Source organism: Pelodiscus sinensis, chromosome 2 (assembly GCF_049634645.1).
Source record: "Pelodiscus sinensis isolate JC-2024 chromosome 2, ASM4963464v1, whole genome shotgun sequence".
NCBI classification, from domain to species: domain Eukaryota; kingdom Metazoa; phylum Chordata; order Testudines; family Trionychidae; genus Pelodiscus; species Pelodiscus sinensis.
In genome coordinates, this window is record NC_134712.1 from 38,673,325 (window position 1) to 38,687,133 (window position 13,809).

The 13,809-nt window shown below is 44.0% G+C and overlaps 1 protein-coding gene across 2 annotated transcripts in view; it reads right to left on the reverse strand.

Annotated features, from left to right (window-relative positions):
• The window catches only part of CPQ (carboxypeptidase Q), a 257,650-nt gene that overhangs the window by 225,304 nt on the left and 18,537 nt on the right, over positions 1-13,809 (reverse strand). The window contains exons 2-3 of one of the 2 annotated variants that reach the window (XM_075920338.1): positions 13,309-13,370; positions 6,886-7,341 (exon numbers count right to left, since the gene is read on the reverse strand). In XM_075920338.1, the coding sequence (XP_075776453.1) occupies positions 6,886-7,312 (427 nt within the window). In that variant the 5' untranslated portion in view covers positions 7,313-7,341; positions 13,309-13,370. The remainder of the gene's footprint in view (positions 1-6,885; positions 7,342-13,308; positions 13,371-13,809) is intronic. The other variant, XM_006123927.4, reaches the window with a different exon arrangement.

Sequence of the window (13,809 nt, forward strand, 5' to 3'; positions counted from 1 at the left end):
TACCTTTGGGGCTGAAATTTTCTCCTCTTTACTCAAAAGAGAATTATTTCATTTGAGCAAAACATTTTAAAATCTTGGGCATACACAAAATGAAAATATATTTGTTCTTTCCTAAAACTGTCTAGCTTTCTTTACCTTTACTTGCATTCATCCATTCGACTGAATTTGGAAACATGGCATCTTGGCATAATACTTATCCCAGTTAGTACAACCTGAAGCAGGATAGCAATAAGTATAGCTATATTTTTTATATTACTCATACAGAAAGAGTGTAAAAAATATGGTGCTTGCAGTTCAAAAGTGGTCTGATCCTTGCATCATCTTTCTTGGACAAAAAGGCTCTGCCTTTTGCTTCCTTGACAAGGTACATCAGGTCCAAAGTGAAAGTTGTCATTCCTCAGCAGAGCAAAACACTGGGGATGCTCCAACAACAAATGAATTGCTCTATGCATTCCTTCCCTCCTCCCCCCCAAAAAGACTTTTCAGAGAAGATATTCTGTAAAAGTTTGGAAAAAATCAACATTAAACTGATTGGGAAGTTCTAATAGTTGAATTTGTATGTTTATAGTGATCACTCTTCTAGACAGAAACTAAGCATGACATTTGTGTTATCCTTAAAATGCATATTCCTGTGAGCCAACAACAATTCAATACTAGAAGACTCAGATGTTCAGTTACAGTATTTCAAGCAAACGGTGATTCAGTCCCACAACTTCTTGGATGAAATGAAAAATCAATAATGCCAATGATGCTCTGAGTGGACTAATTTGAATACTTCACATATGTTTTACAGTAGCTCCTTCCTTCCTTGTTTTCTGGGAATTAGGACACAGCAAACAGCAATATCTGGGAGACAGGGAACAAGTCTAGGAAATTAACTGCCCAAACATCAGAAATGATGAGCACCATCTCAGAAAACTGTTTGAAATCATTTGTATGTTATATAATTAAGTTGACCTAACTTACATTGGTATACAGCTACTGCACAATTACATCACTTGTGCAAGTTCACACTTTGCTCCTTGTGTGGCAGTGCACATCTTTATCAGAAGTGTTTGCATCAAGTGTTTGTTCTGTCAGCATGGGGCACTGCGGGGTGGCTCCTGAAAGACAATTACTGTTGACATGAGCAACATAGTGTCTACACTGACAATGCATCGACCTCACTACAGCTATACCAATCCCGCAGTTAGGTCAGCAGGAGTGAAATTTAAGTGCAGATGTAATACTGACAGATGGAACCAAACCTGGGACCTCTGGAGCTTAGTACATGAGCTTCTACTGCTTAAGCTAAAAAGCCAGCTCGCTCCCAGTTAAGGCTGTTGAACAAATTCATTCTCTCTCTCTGTAAGTGGTCTAAGTGCCACTACATGGGACAGTGAACCATACCCCGTAGGTGTGTGGTTACACAGACTCTTGCACTATTAGGTTGATGTAAACTGCCTTGTATCTACTTAACTCTGTAGTGTAGACCAGACCTGACAATATATTTTCCATCCCAAGTTTGAAACCTAAGGAGCTTGTTCTGGAGGCATCTCTCTCTCTCTGAGCATCACAATTTCTAAATCCTCTTGTTGGCTTCTGAGTCCTTTGGCAGTGGGACTTTCCCTTCCAGGCACCTCCTAAATTGTGTACTTCCTCAGCTGTCAGAAACAGTGAGGGTCAGGAGCTCAGTAATACCTAGCAATTCTGCATAGTCTTCTGCAGAATCAGAGCCCAAACAGAAAGACTCACCTTGCTAGGACATAATAATAGCTGAAGTCAGCTGGATACTCCCTGTGATGGTTGCTTCTCATACTTCATGAAATTGGCTTATCAATACCTCATGTAACCGATCAGTTTTTATATTACAATCTACTGGATCTGTATATATTGTTTTGGTGTATGTATCATTGTTGTATGTAAAGTTAGAAATATGAAGTATAAATTTGTTCAGAGTTTTAAATGTGTCTGGAAGCCTTAATGACTGGGTGATCAACGTAAAAAACAAAGAAAGATATTTACAAGTTAAGTCTAAGCAGTGGTTGGTCCTAGGAGGACATGTGACCGTAACACTGGTACTGGGATACCAGTCTGACTAGGTAATTTTCCAAGGAAACACATGACACACACTTCCACACTCTGGTCAAGTCTAAACACATTTGCTGGAGTCTTTCTCCCTATATCAGCCTGCTTCCTTTGCCCCTGACTACTCTGATTCTTTATGGGAAGTCCTGAGACCATCAGGGCACAAGAAAACAGACAGCTCCTTTGTGCCCACATCTAATTCAGGCTCCTATGTGCAAGGTTGCTTCTCTCTGATTTTCAGCTAGAAAGGAAAAGGCCAATGACCCGAGAAAGACCACACCCTCCTTCTTTATAACTATTTCTCTTTGTAGGTGACACCCTCGCCAGCTTCCCCATACTGCACAAACCCAGGCCATGTGACTTTGCTGCCAAGCCAACCTCCCCCCTGACAAAAACAGTCCTCTTGGCTGGGAGCCAGATTACAGCCTGTAGAAATTATATTTCAACAGTCAATGCATGTGAAGTCAAAGGAAAGAAAAGAACCTGATTAGAGGCGGAGTCCATTTAAGAAGGTGCAAATTTGGTCTCTCCCTGAAAAAAAAACAAACAAACTAGAGGAGTAAGACAAGGCAAGTGTAACTAACTAAATAACTAAGGAAAACAAACTGTGCATAGACTAGTGTTCTTACTGAACTGGTCATCAATGGCCCTTGATTGACAGTGGGAACATTTTTTTCATTTTCACTGTAAGTAGCTTGGCTAGAAACTGAAATGGGTGAAAAAAACTAAACACCTAATGAATGGGTTTAACATTCACTATAAATACATTTTACAAACACTGAACTTACAAATATTAAAAGGCTATAATTTTTCTAATGTTTCTTATTTGTTTTTCATTTTAGGCACAAATTTACCTCTATTGTAGGGTTGCCAATTTTCTAGTTTCTGAAAAACAGTTTCCCTCCACCCCACCTCTTGCCACAGACTCTGCCCCCTCCTCAGTCTTCTATCCCCTCGCTCCATGTCTCACTGCTCTACTTCAACCCAAGCTGGACTCCCTCTGCTCAGGGGTCTGGATCAGGAGCTGCAGCCAGATGTGGAGCCCACTGACTTACTGTCCATGAACTGCAGGTAGGAGGTGGCCACAACTGAGCATGAGCTGGCACAGGTTGGCAGCAGGGGGTAAGGACTCTGACTGGGGGTGTGGGCTTTAGGCTGGGGATTAAGGATGTTAACTGGCAGTTAATTTACTAGTCGAGTAGTCAATGGAATTTCTATCAACTACTGGATTAGTTGACAGGAACTTCCACATTCTTCCTTTGAAATGTACAAGCCCCACTGGGGCTCTTGTTCATTTCAAAGGAGGAATGCGGAACTCCGCCGGCAGCCCAGGGCCAGCGAGAAGTCCTGCTGACTCTGGGGTGCACACAGACCAGCTTTGAAATGTACAAGGGTCTCCGGGAGAGGGAGGGGGGGGTTCTTGTGCATTTCAAAGCGGAAGCACCCTCATGGAGCCCGGGGTCAGCAGGGGAATCAGAGTCTCCCACTGACCCCGGGCTCCATGCTGCACTGCCGATTTGAAATGCCATGCAGAGCCCAGGGTCAGCTGGGGACTCTCCAGCTAATCCCAGGATCCTTGGAAATGCCACGAGAAGCCCGGGATCAGCTGGGGAGTCCCCAGCTCTCCCCAGGCTCTGCACAGTGCTGCCACTTTGAAACACCAAGGTGGCGTTTCAAAGGAGTAGAGTCGTACAGCTGACCCAGGGATCAGCTGTGAGGCACTGCCCTTTGAACGCTGCCTCAGCATTTCAAAGTGGCAGCACCACACAGCTGATCCCAGGATCAGCTGTGCAGCACTGACGCTTTGAAGTACTACCTTTTTTCCCCGCTTTGCTGCCTCTATCTGATAAATCTAAGGTTTAACCAGTTAACTGATTAGCAAGGGTTTTACAGCCCTAACCAAAAAGTGGGCATCTACCAATCCTATTGCTTCATCTCCCTTTCCCCTCCAAAACCTGACAAATGTATAACAACAAGATGTCTTGTCACCAAATCATGACACTGATTCTGTTTACATTTTATATTTCCTATTTGCCTTGGGTCCCTTACTTGTATGCTGTAATATAAAATTTCTCAAACAAAATAAAATTCCTTTTCAATGTGCATTTTAGTAGTGCTCATCATGTATAAGGCATGCAGTGCACGTGCACACAAACATGCTCAATCCCCCCCCCTTGACAAGATGAGTTTACAGATTAATCAATAAAATTAGGCTGTGTTAAACTTTACTGATCAGATCGAGAACAAGATTATTTTCACGGAGGATAATTGGGATGTTAAGAAGCAGGTATTTCACTAATTGTGTAGTTGATAGAATTTTTATTGACTATACGATAAGCTGATAAGAGACAGCGCTCAGTCCCGGCTCACACCGAGTCCAGGAGCTACCTCTGCTGCAGCTCTGCAGTTTAAATGTAGTAAGAGCCGGGCAGGCAGGAAGCAGCCTGGCTCCTACTACAGTTAAACTGCAGAGCCGCAGAAGGCGTAGGTCCCGGACCCAGCGCGAGCCAAGCTTGCTTAGTCCCAGCTTGTGCCAGATCCAGCAGTCCCTGTTTGAAGGAGATTCCAGCGGGGAGCTGGGACCCCACACGAGGAGAAGAAGCTGCCGAATATTGACTAGCATAAAGCATTATGAAAATAAGATTGTTCTGTATTAGGAATATCAACGTGTAATGAACTATACAATTAACCGATAAGACTATGCTTATCGGTTAATCTTGTCGACTGCACACATTCCTCCCCCCCACTTGCTGACTGTATCAGCAGCAGCAGCCAGGGGGAGGGGGAAGCAGGAGCTGCCTGCCCCCCTTGCTGCTTCCTCTATAAGAGACAGCAGTGGGAGACTGGGGGTAAGGGAGGCTGCTGCGAAGCAACCTCTGCGGTGGCCTAAGCACCCCTGAACAGAGACTGCTCCGCATCCCACAGAGCAGACTCCGTCCATGGCAAGCCTGGGCCTGCTGCCTGCACAGGCTGATCCATGGCAGCAGCCCCTCTCTGCTGGGAGTCCGCACTCCCAATGGACAGAGCGTCTGTCCATGGGGAGCTTGGACCCCCCATGGACAGGGGCTGCTGCTACCCCAAAGTGCTGCCTTTGATACAGCTTGGGGATGCAGGCAGCTGGTCTGCATAGGGAGCTTGATTTTAAACCAGCTCCCCATGCCACCTCATGCTACTACCTCTGATACAAATAGTATCAAATAGTCATGTAACCACTAAGATTTCATGCACACAACTATTCAATTGCCCGATATCTAACATCCCTATTGTGTACGATAGTACTCCCTGGACAATACTGTGCCATAACTTACTCTGGATTAGAAAGCTGAGTTCACTTGAAGCCCCAAAGTTTAGTGAATTTGAGGAAGTCCCAGCTTCTCTAAATTACCAGTGTGGCAGTCTGGGTTTACTGGCATAGTGTCCTGACAGATTTTCTGCTCCGTCAATGATGATAACCAGTCATCTGTGTCCGTTTCTGCATTTGCTCCTGTTTGCTGCATTGACTGTGCGCAGTTAACACAGCAGTTTCAAAAGAGCCCCCAAAGACAACAAAATTAGATAAGGGATTGAAGGCGCCTGGGCAGGTTTATTGTTAAACGAAGTACAATAATAGTGGATAGTAGACTCTACCCAACCACTATGCATATGTACCCCTAACAATGTACTGAATCAGTCAGCGATATAGAATAATCACTTTTAATTGGCAATCATGGCAAAACTCAAGCTGACTGGCACAGAAAGGGATAGCTTCTTTTGAGATCAGGCTACGGTTTCCATGCACAAATACGCCAAACTTAAGGAGCTTTGCCAACTCCTGTTAAATACAGTGCAAACTCCTGAAGTAACACCTCACACAGAAAGTTCCAACAAGACAGTGTTCTCTGGATCACAGCAATTTAATGGCAGAAGAAGACTGGCCTTTCTACTGACATGATTTAGGATATTCTTTTAGAGCAAGAGTGCACTTCTTTTTCCTATCAGAAAAGCCATGCAAATTTGTGAATGAACACTTGACATCCATGGATATCCATGGCTCATTTTTGCAGGTATGGGGGCAGATATAAATTTGTATCTGGAACTCTGCCAAAATGTGGATATTCACCTTATATCTATGGGCATCCACATCTGAGGATGTAGATGCTGATATCTGTGGACTATTTTTGCAGATACAGATAAGGATACTAGTTTTATATCTGTGCAGGCCTCTACCCCACTAACCCCCACTCCCTAAAAGTCAGTTGTGGGCCACTCACGTCCCCATGGGGGGCTCAGACTCAGAGCTTCCCTTAGACTCCAGTGTGGGGCCAAAAATGAGGGGCTCAGGATGCAAGAGAGGACTCCAAGCTGGCACAGGGAGTTGGGGTGCAGGAGGGATGAGGACACTGACTAGGGGTGCAGAATCTAGGGTGGGACAGGGAGAAAAGGTTTAGAGTATAGGAGTGGGCTCTGGGCTGGGGGTGCAAGCTGTGGGAGGGAGTTAGGGTACAGGAGCAAACTCTAGCCTGGGTCAGAGGGTTCAAAGTGGGGGTGTGGGCTCTGGGAAGGATTTGGGGTGAAGAGGGGGGCTCAGGGCTGGCTCAGAGGGTTGGAGCATAGGAGGGAGTTTTGGCTCTGGGTTGAGACAGAAGATGAGGCAACTGGGTGAGGAAGGGGCTCTGAGTTGGGGGGGTGCAGGCTCTGGGAGAGAGTTTGGCTGTAGGAGAGTTTGGCTCAGGGCTAGGACAGGAGGTTGAGGTGTGGGAGGGGGTGTTTTGGTGCCATTATAGATTTTGTTTGTAAAAGTAACAGATAATGAAGATAATGGGCAGTATAACGTGTTACCTTCTGGAGGAGTTGCAACACTGCTTCCAAGTCCTAAAATAGCAATGCTGTGGTTCCTTGGTGCCAGCATCACAGCAGACTCTTCTCCCCTCTCCCAGTGAGGCACTTTTACAGGCTCCAAGTTGACATTTTCCAACCTATCCTCCAACAGGGCATTAAACATGTATTTGATGGCCAACTCTAGATTTTTTGAGCCGCTGAGTCTAGGTCCAGTGGTGTCAACAAAACGTGCCAATCTTTCATAGGATCTGTTCTGGGCTTTGCCATAAACAGCTAGGTTGATAATAGCCTTGGCAATATCAGAATACCCAGCTATTTCTCTTTTAATTTCTTCAGATGGTTGTTGGTGGCAGTCATCCCTGCCTAAAGGTTTCCCTGTGCATTGTGGTAAGACATGGATGAAAGCTATTAAGAATAGGAATTTCATTTTCCCTCCTTTTCCTTTACTCGGATGGCCTGTTGGAGAGGGAAAAAACACAATTATAAATCATTCAGCTATCAACAATACTCTTGTAATTTGTATTGGCAGGCAGGCTAAGATAAAAATACATCTGATCAGAACAAACGCAAGTGGCAGAGAAATAAACTCAATTTAGAGACAGAATTATTGAAGACCAATGCAAAAAAGTTAATTAAGCAACTGGACACAAGTGGTACTGCTGTTCAAAAGCATTTCACTGGTGTAACGTTTCTTTAAATATGTTGTTTCCATTCAAGTCTATGGGAGGTTTGCCAAGGCCTCCTCCACCAAAAGCAGGATAGTCCACCTCCCCACGCTGCTAACCCAACACTGGATAACGTGCTGAATCATTACCAATGTGCTGAATCATTACCAACAGCACACAACAGATCTGGACAAAATGTCTTCTGAAACTCATTGAATAAAACTGCTTCAGACTGGTCAATCAATAATATACACTTTAAACAACACTTTTAATACCAAGATTTCAAAGCAATTTATAAATATTAAATAAAACCCAATGCCACCATGAGATAAGAAATCATTCCCCCATCACACAGATGTGCAGTTAAACTAAGAAGCAGACTTCCTAGTGAATCACTTGGGACCAGAGTTTCTCATGTCAATGGGAGTGGAGGGTGCTCACCACCTCTGAAAAGCAAGCCCTAAATGACTGGTTCAAGGCTTCTCAGCCCACAAAGCCCATAACTTCTACTGTGGAATAATATCTGGCATGCACTATGCAGTACCCACAATTCCTGTAATCTCATATTGTAGTCTGAAGAATGATTACAAATTACCAAAACATTACTTCTCCTCTGATTAGCATTTTAAATATTGGCATTTTTTAGCCTGCCAGTCAAATAATACTTAGAGGATGACCAGATAGTTCACAATGTAATATCTCTACGTCTGAGTCCAGATATTTGCACTGGCTTGACATGTGTTTCAGGTGTCTATATGTATCTCTGGTAAAGCTATATGCTCTAAAAGACAACAAATTTCTTCATTGTCTCTGCTTTAGAAGTTCTCAGCTGGCTTTATCTCCATTAAGATGTTAACCTCTTTAAAAAAGATGGTCTAAAATACAAGTAAACTGACCCAGGAACTTCTAGAAGCATGGAAGGCTTGTAAGTTTCTTAGCCGTGTTTATTGTTAGAAAAGAATTGGAAGGTAGAATACGTAAAACTCTTTATTCTTACACTTAATAGGATAGAATTGTTACACTTTCCTCTGAATTTAAATTGAGTTTATGATGAGGTGGAATAACCCCTGAGGCCCCCTGCTGAAGGTCTTGGGTCCTGCCACTTCCTGCCCCAGAAGAAGGCAGCAGAGAGGTCCTCTGAGCTGCCTAAAGCCACCATGTGGAAAGCAGCCAATCAGGGGCCAGCTGGTCAGTATAATAAGTGATGCTGGGCCAGAGCAAGAGCAGTTCCATGCCAGAAGTGGGAGAGAGTAAATGGTGCTCTGGGCTGGTTGCTGGGATTCCACTAGGATAAGGCCCTGAGATAATAGTTAAGAAGGTGCTGGGGCCAAAGTGGCCCAAGGAATTATAGCAGCAATGTAGTTATTGAAACAGATGTTGCAGACTACAGGGTCTGTGGCTGAGACATGGAGTAAACGTGAGTCCAGATCCTTCCTAACCCCACAGAGTGAGGCGCCCCAGAGCAGGGAACTGAACTGAACTGAACTACAGGCCCTAAGAGAACAAAGATGTTGCCTCCATGGCAGGAGCTCTGGGGCCCTGCTATATGCCAAAGTGAGGACAGAGAAAAACATTACAGAGAGTGGCCCCTGTTGAACTTGTACACCAGAAGGGGTTTGCTTTATTTCACACAGAGACTGTGTGTTTCTGCTGGAGGGCAGAGTCACCAAAGAGCCACCACACATGGAGGGAGACTTCAGGTTAGGGATCTCACTTTCTCCCCCTCATCCCTTGCTGCCTCTATCAGAGAGAGCAGCAAGGGGGGAGCGAGAGCCGGTTCCCCCCAGCACTATCTCTGGGGGGAAGGTGGTACAGTGGGGAACTGGCAATGCTTCTGCCTTTGAAATGTAGCAAGAGCGGGACTCTTGCTGCATTTCAAAAGCAGAAGCACTGTAGGACCACAGGGCAAGAGGGGGACTCAACCAGTCTCCTGCTGGCCCTGTGCTCCCTGCTTTTGAAATGTACAAGAGCCCTGCATTTTGGCAGGAGCTGGAACAATGATTTCAGCAGTAGGCTAGTAAACACTAAGGTCTGCTTGTTTTTAAACTTGGGACACATGTTCATCCTGCCTATGAAAGCATGTGTGTGAAAGCATAAGGAAAGCACATGTGTACCTAAACATATGGAAAAGTAGCATAGCCGGTGGACCTTTCAGTAAAGGAAATCAAAAAGGTCACCCCAAAAAGGTCACCCCAAATAACTTTTGGGAGACCCAATGGCTAGACTTTTAAATTGAAATCCAGAAGTGAATCTATAATCACCCCTGGGATGTTCACAGTGCAAAGGCCTTAGAGGCACAGAATGAAGGAACAGAGAATGTTGAGGATTAGGTGAGAACATTCAAGAGGGAACTGTAAAGGCAGAGTTCTAGATGTAGTGGCTGTTTATTATATGGTTAACCAGCAGCCAGGAAACTGGTGTGTGTTTTTTGCTAAGCAGTGTGTTTTCCCCGTGTTCCTTCCCCTTGGACTGGTTAATTTCATGCTCCTAGCTACTCTCTTTTAGAGACATTAGTAATTTTCTCAAGACTACCTTGTTCACTTTCTTCTGATTTTTGCCAAGCTTATCACCCCCAAAATTGAGTAAAGGAGCTAATTTGAGTCTTGTCATAAGTGGTAAGAGAAGGGTTTACTAGAGTTAGCATCAAAGATTTGAGAGTTTTAGGATGGGGAGTTAGTGTTTGCAAATCTCCTGAACAAAACAAATGCAGTTAGGAGTCTTTGTATTATAAACACAGGTTTTGTTTTTTTTAAAATAGTGTTTGCAAGTGATCTAGACACAAATTTTCATCTTTTTTTGGGGCTGAAAAAAACCGAACCCCTTAACTCAGAAATGCATCCTTCACTAGGAAATTGATGCTACAGGGCTCACCTGCACTCTGAGTACTGATTCCACCCCAAGGGGAGCTCCATGAGGAATTGTATTTAGGCACAGAATTCCTCTTGTAGGTTTCCAATACACAAGAGGAGCACATATGCAGCTAAAGGCTTTTGCAGATGCAGCATCCTCCCCATCACATACCCAGCAATTCCATGCATGGAAGAGATCTAGCTCACCACCCTGCTTCTTCCCTGTGGAAGGAGCATAACAACTGTGATTGTACCCAAATTTTGTTCAATGGTGCAAAGATGGCAGTGAGGCTTATAATGCTCTCCTGGATTATATGCCCTGTAGGATGAGGTCAGCTGTTAGTACATTGTAGGAATCACTCACTACTTGACAAAGTAACATCATACCCTGCTATACTACAGTACAGCAAGCACTCTGCTCCTTGGGCAGATGGAGAACAGAGCATCTGTTGTCTCAGGCCACAGAAAGTGAAATTCAGCATTTCAGTGAATCGGCTGGGAAAATAACGTGCTGATCCTTACATATTCCACTAGTCAGATATTAATCAGATTTAGCAAATGAAAACAACTGTACCAGCGAGAGATTAACAGTAATAGGACTTAATGATTACTCAGCATATTTAATCAATCATTTGAAAACAAAAAAATCAGCACTTTGTGAGAATGTAGGCTGCAAAACGAAACATTAAAATGCAAAGCCAGTGCTCATCAAATACATGCTTTCAACAGGGAATTTGAACACAATGTTAGAACAGACTTGCAGACTCTTCGCTACAGAAAAACAAAGGTACGATGATAAACTAGGGAGATCTAAAAAAATAGACTACTCAGTCATTCTGATGGCTGTTGACCTGCTCACAAAGATGGCTGACTTTCTTCCTTGTCATTCCATGCCTCCTGCCCAGCAAATAGCCCATCTCTTCTGGAAATGTGAGGTTTTTTGTCTATCTACCAGCTCAACCTTAGATATAGGATCACAATTTACCTCCCTGTTTTGGGGAGACATTTTTGGGATTCTTGGCAGTTTTTCTCATGTACTGCTCTCAGACCAACAGACAGAGTGTGCCGACTATGTCCTGGAGCAGTAACTCTGCTGCTTCATCAAGTATCACCAGGATGCCTGGACCCCCCTACTGCACAGTTTACATAGAAAACCACCACTCTCTCCTTACTTCAGCAAAGCCACTTCTTTCCCAACTACAAAGGTCACCCTCCACTTTCATCTAGACTTCACGGTGGGACTCTCCATCTCCTGCAGCATACATTTAAATACCTACTGTAGGTACAACATGAACTGTGAAGGCATCTGAAGACTGCTAAGAAGCCATGGCCAGTAAAAATCCTCAGGACACACCAGACTTTGCAATGGAGGACAAAGTCTGGGTGTTTACCCCAAACATACAATTCAAGTGCTCTTCAGCAAAATTAGATCACTAACATATTGCTCCATTCCTAATCATTACATGAATCAACCTACTACCTTTAAGTTATAGCTTCCACCCTACTTTCCATGGCCCTTTCCTGACACCACACACAAAAAAATGCATTTTTGGATTGCTCCAACCTGCTACCCCTAGTGGTAACAGTCCAGTAGGGATATAAGGGACCTGGCAGACTGGGAAGAATACAGTGTTCCCAAGATTGTTCATCTGCATTCATGCCCCAGACCTATGACGACTTCCACCAGGCTCATCCTGACATGCCAGATCCAAGGATTCCTAGAAGACACCCTGAAAGGAGTGGGGTACTGTCACTCAGATGAAACTCACTGTCATCAGCTAATTCAATTAATTAGTCAGGCCACTCTTTGGCCAGAGACACCAGCAGGCACCTTCCTACATTCTGCAGGAGCCCTGCGTCCCAAGCTGTTCAGTAACACTCCATGCCAACAAAAATGATTAGGGTATGGAATGACTACCATATGAAGAGAGATTAAAAAGACTGGGACTTTTCAGCTTAGAAAAAAAGAGGAGACCAAGGGGGGATAAGACAGAGCTCTATAAAATTATGACTGGTGTGGAGAAAGTGAACAAGGAAAAGTTATTTATTTGTTTTCATAACATAAGGACTAGGAGTCACCAAATGAAATCAATAGATATCAGGTTTAAAACAAACAAAAGGAAGTATTTCTTCACTCAATGCACAGTCAACCTGTGGAACTCCTTGTCAGAGGATATTGTGAAGATCACAACTTTAACAGGGTTCAAAAAAAGAACTATAAAAATTCATGGTCCATCAATGCTTATTAGCCAGGATAGTAGGTATGGTGTTCCTAGCCTGTTTGTCAGAGGCTGAGAATGGGAATCACTTGGTTCTGTTCACTCCCTCTGGGGCACCAGGTAGTGGCCACTGTCAGAGGACAGGATTCTGCGCTAGATGGACCTTTGGTCTGAGCCAGGATACCCATTCTTAGGCCAACAGCTGTGTCTCCGCTCCTGATTCTTGCGCCTAGCCCTTGCTCAAGACCTCCGCTCCATCTGATACTTTGGCTGAGACCCTCTGCTCCTGATTCCTGGCTCTCAGCTCCAGCTAACCCTCACTGTGTGGTAACAACTCCTGATTTGGGCTCTGGTTACCTCTGTTCCAACCACAAGGCCAGCTGCCTTCTATGACCATTAGGCAAGATCACCCAGGGCCTGGTGCATAACAGAGAGAAAACTTAAATGAGAGTGTGGGAAACTCATCTATTCTACTGTGGTAAGATTTCCTGAAATTGCAGTTGAAAACAAAATACAGACAGAAAGAACAGAGTTCATAAGGATCAAAGTCATGGGAAATGAGGAAAGGAAACAATAGGTTTAGGATAATGACCATTTAATTGCTAAAAGTCTTCTAAATCTGTCAAGTATTTTTTCCCCAACTATGTATACTGTGTGATTGCTCTCCAAGAAATGCAGGAAATCACATACCTTGAAATATATGCAGTGGTCAGTAGTTAGGATAATATCAGATCACTCTGAAAAGTCCCAAGCTAAGGAGAGAAAAATTTGCATGCTTAATTGTAATGCCTCGTACATTTAGTGACACCTAAGAGAAAGTTTGTTGCGACAGCTGTGGAGTAAGAAGGCTTGAAGGTTAGGTGGATTTGCCATGTTAGAAGGAGATTTCACTTTTTAAAAGCCATAGGGTTCTTCTGCCTCATGGAAAGAAAAAGCAGCAAAAAGCTTTAAAAACCAGAAGTGTGACGTAGGAAAACAGGTATTTTTCCATGTTCTCTTGTTACACCTGGCCTGGGAATAGAAAGCTGTTAGAGCAGAGGCAGTGGACAGAGACATGGGAAGGGGATGAGTTGGCTAGATATAGGGTAGACTTTTCAGTCCTTTCTTCAGGAAGATAAAAGCCATCTTGTACAACTGAACAAATAAGAATACCTCGCAAAGATCTTCTCCCTCACAACTGCCTCCCCTGGT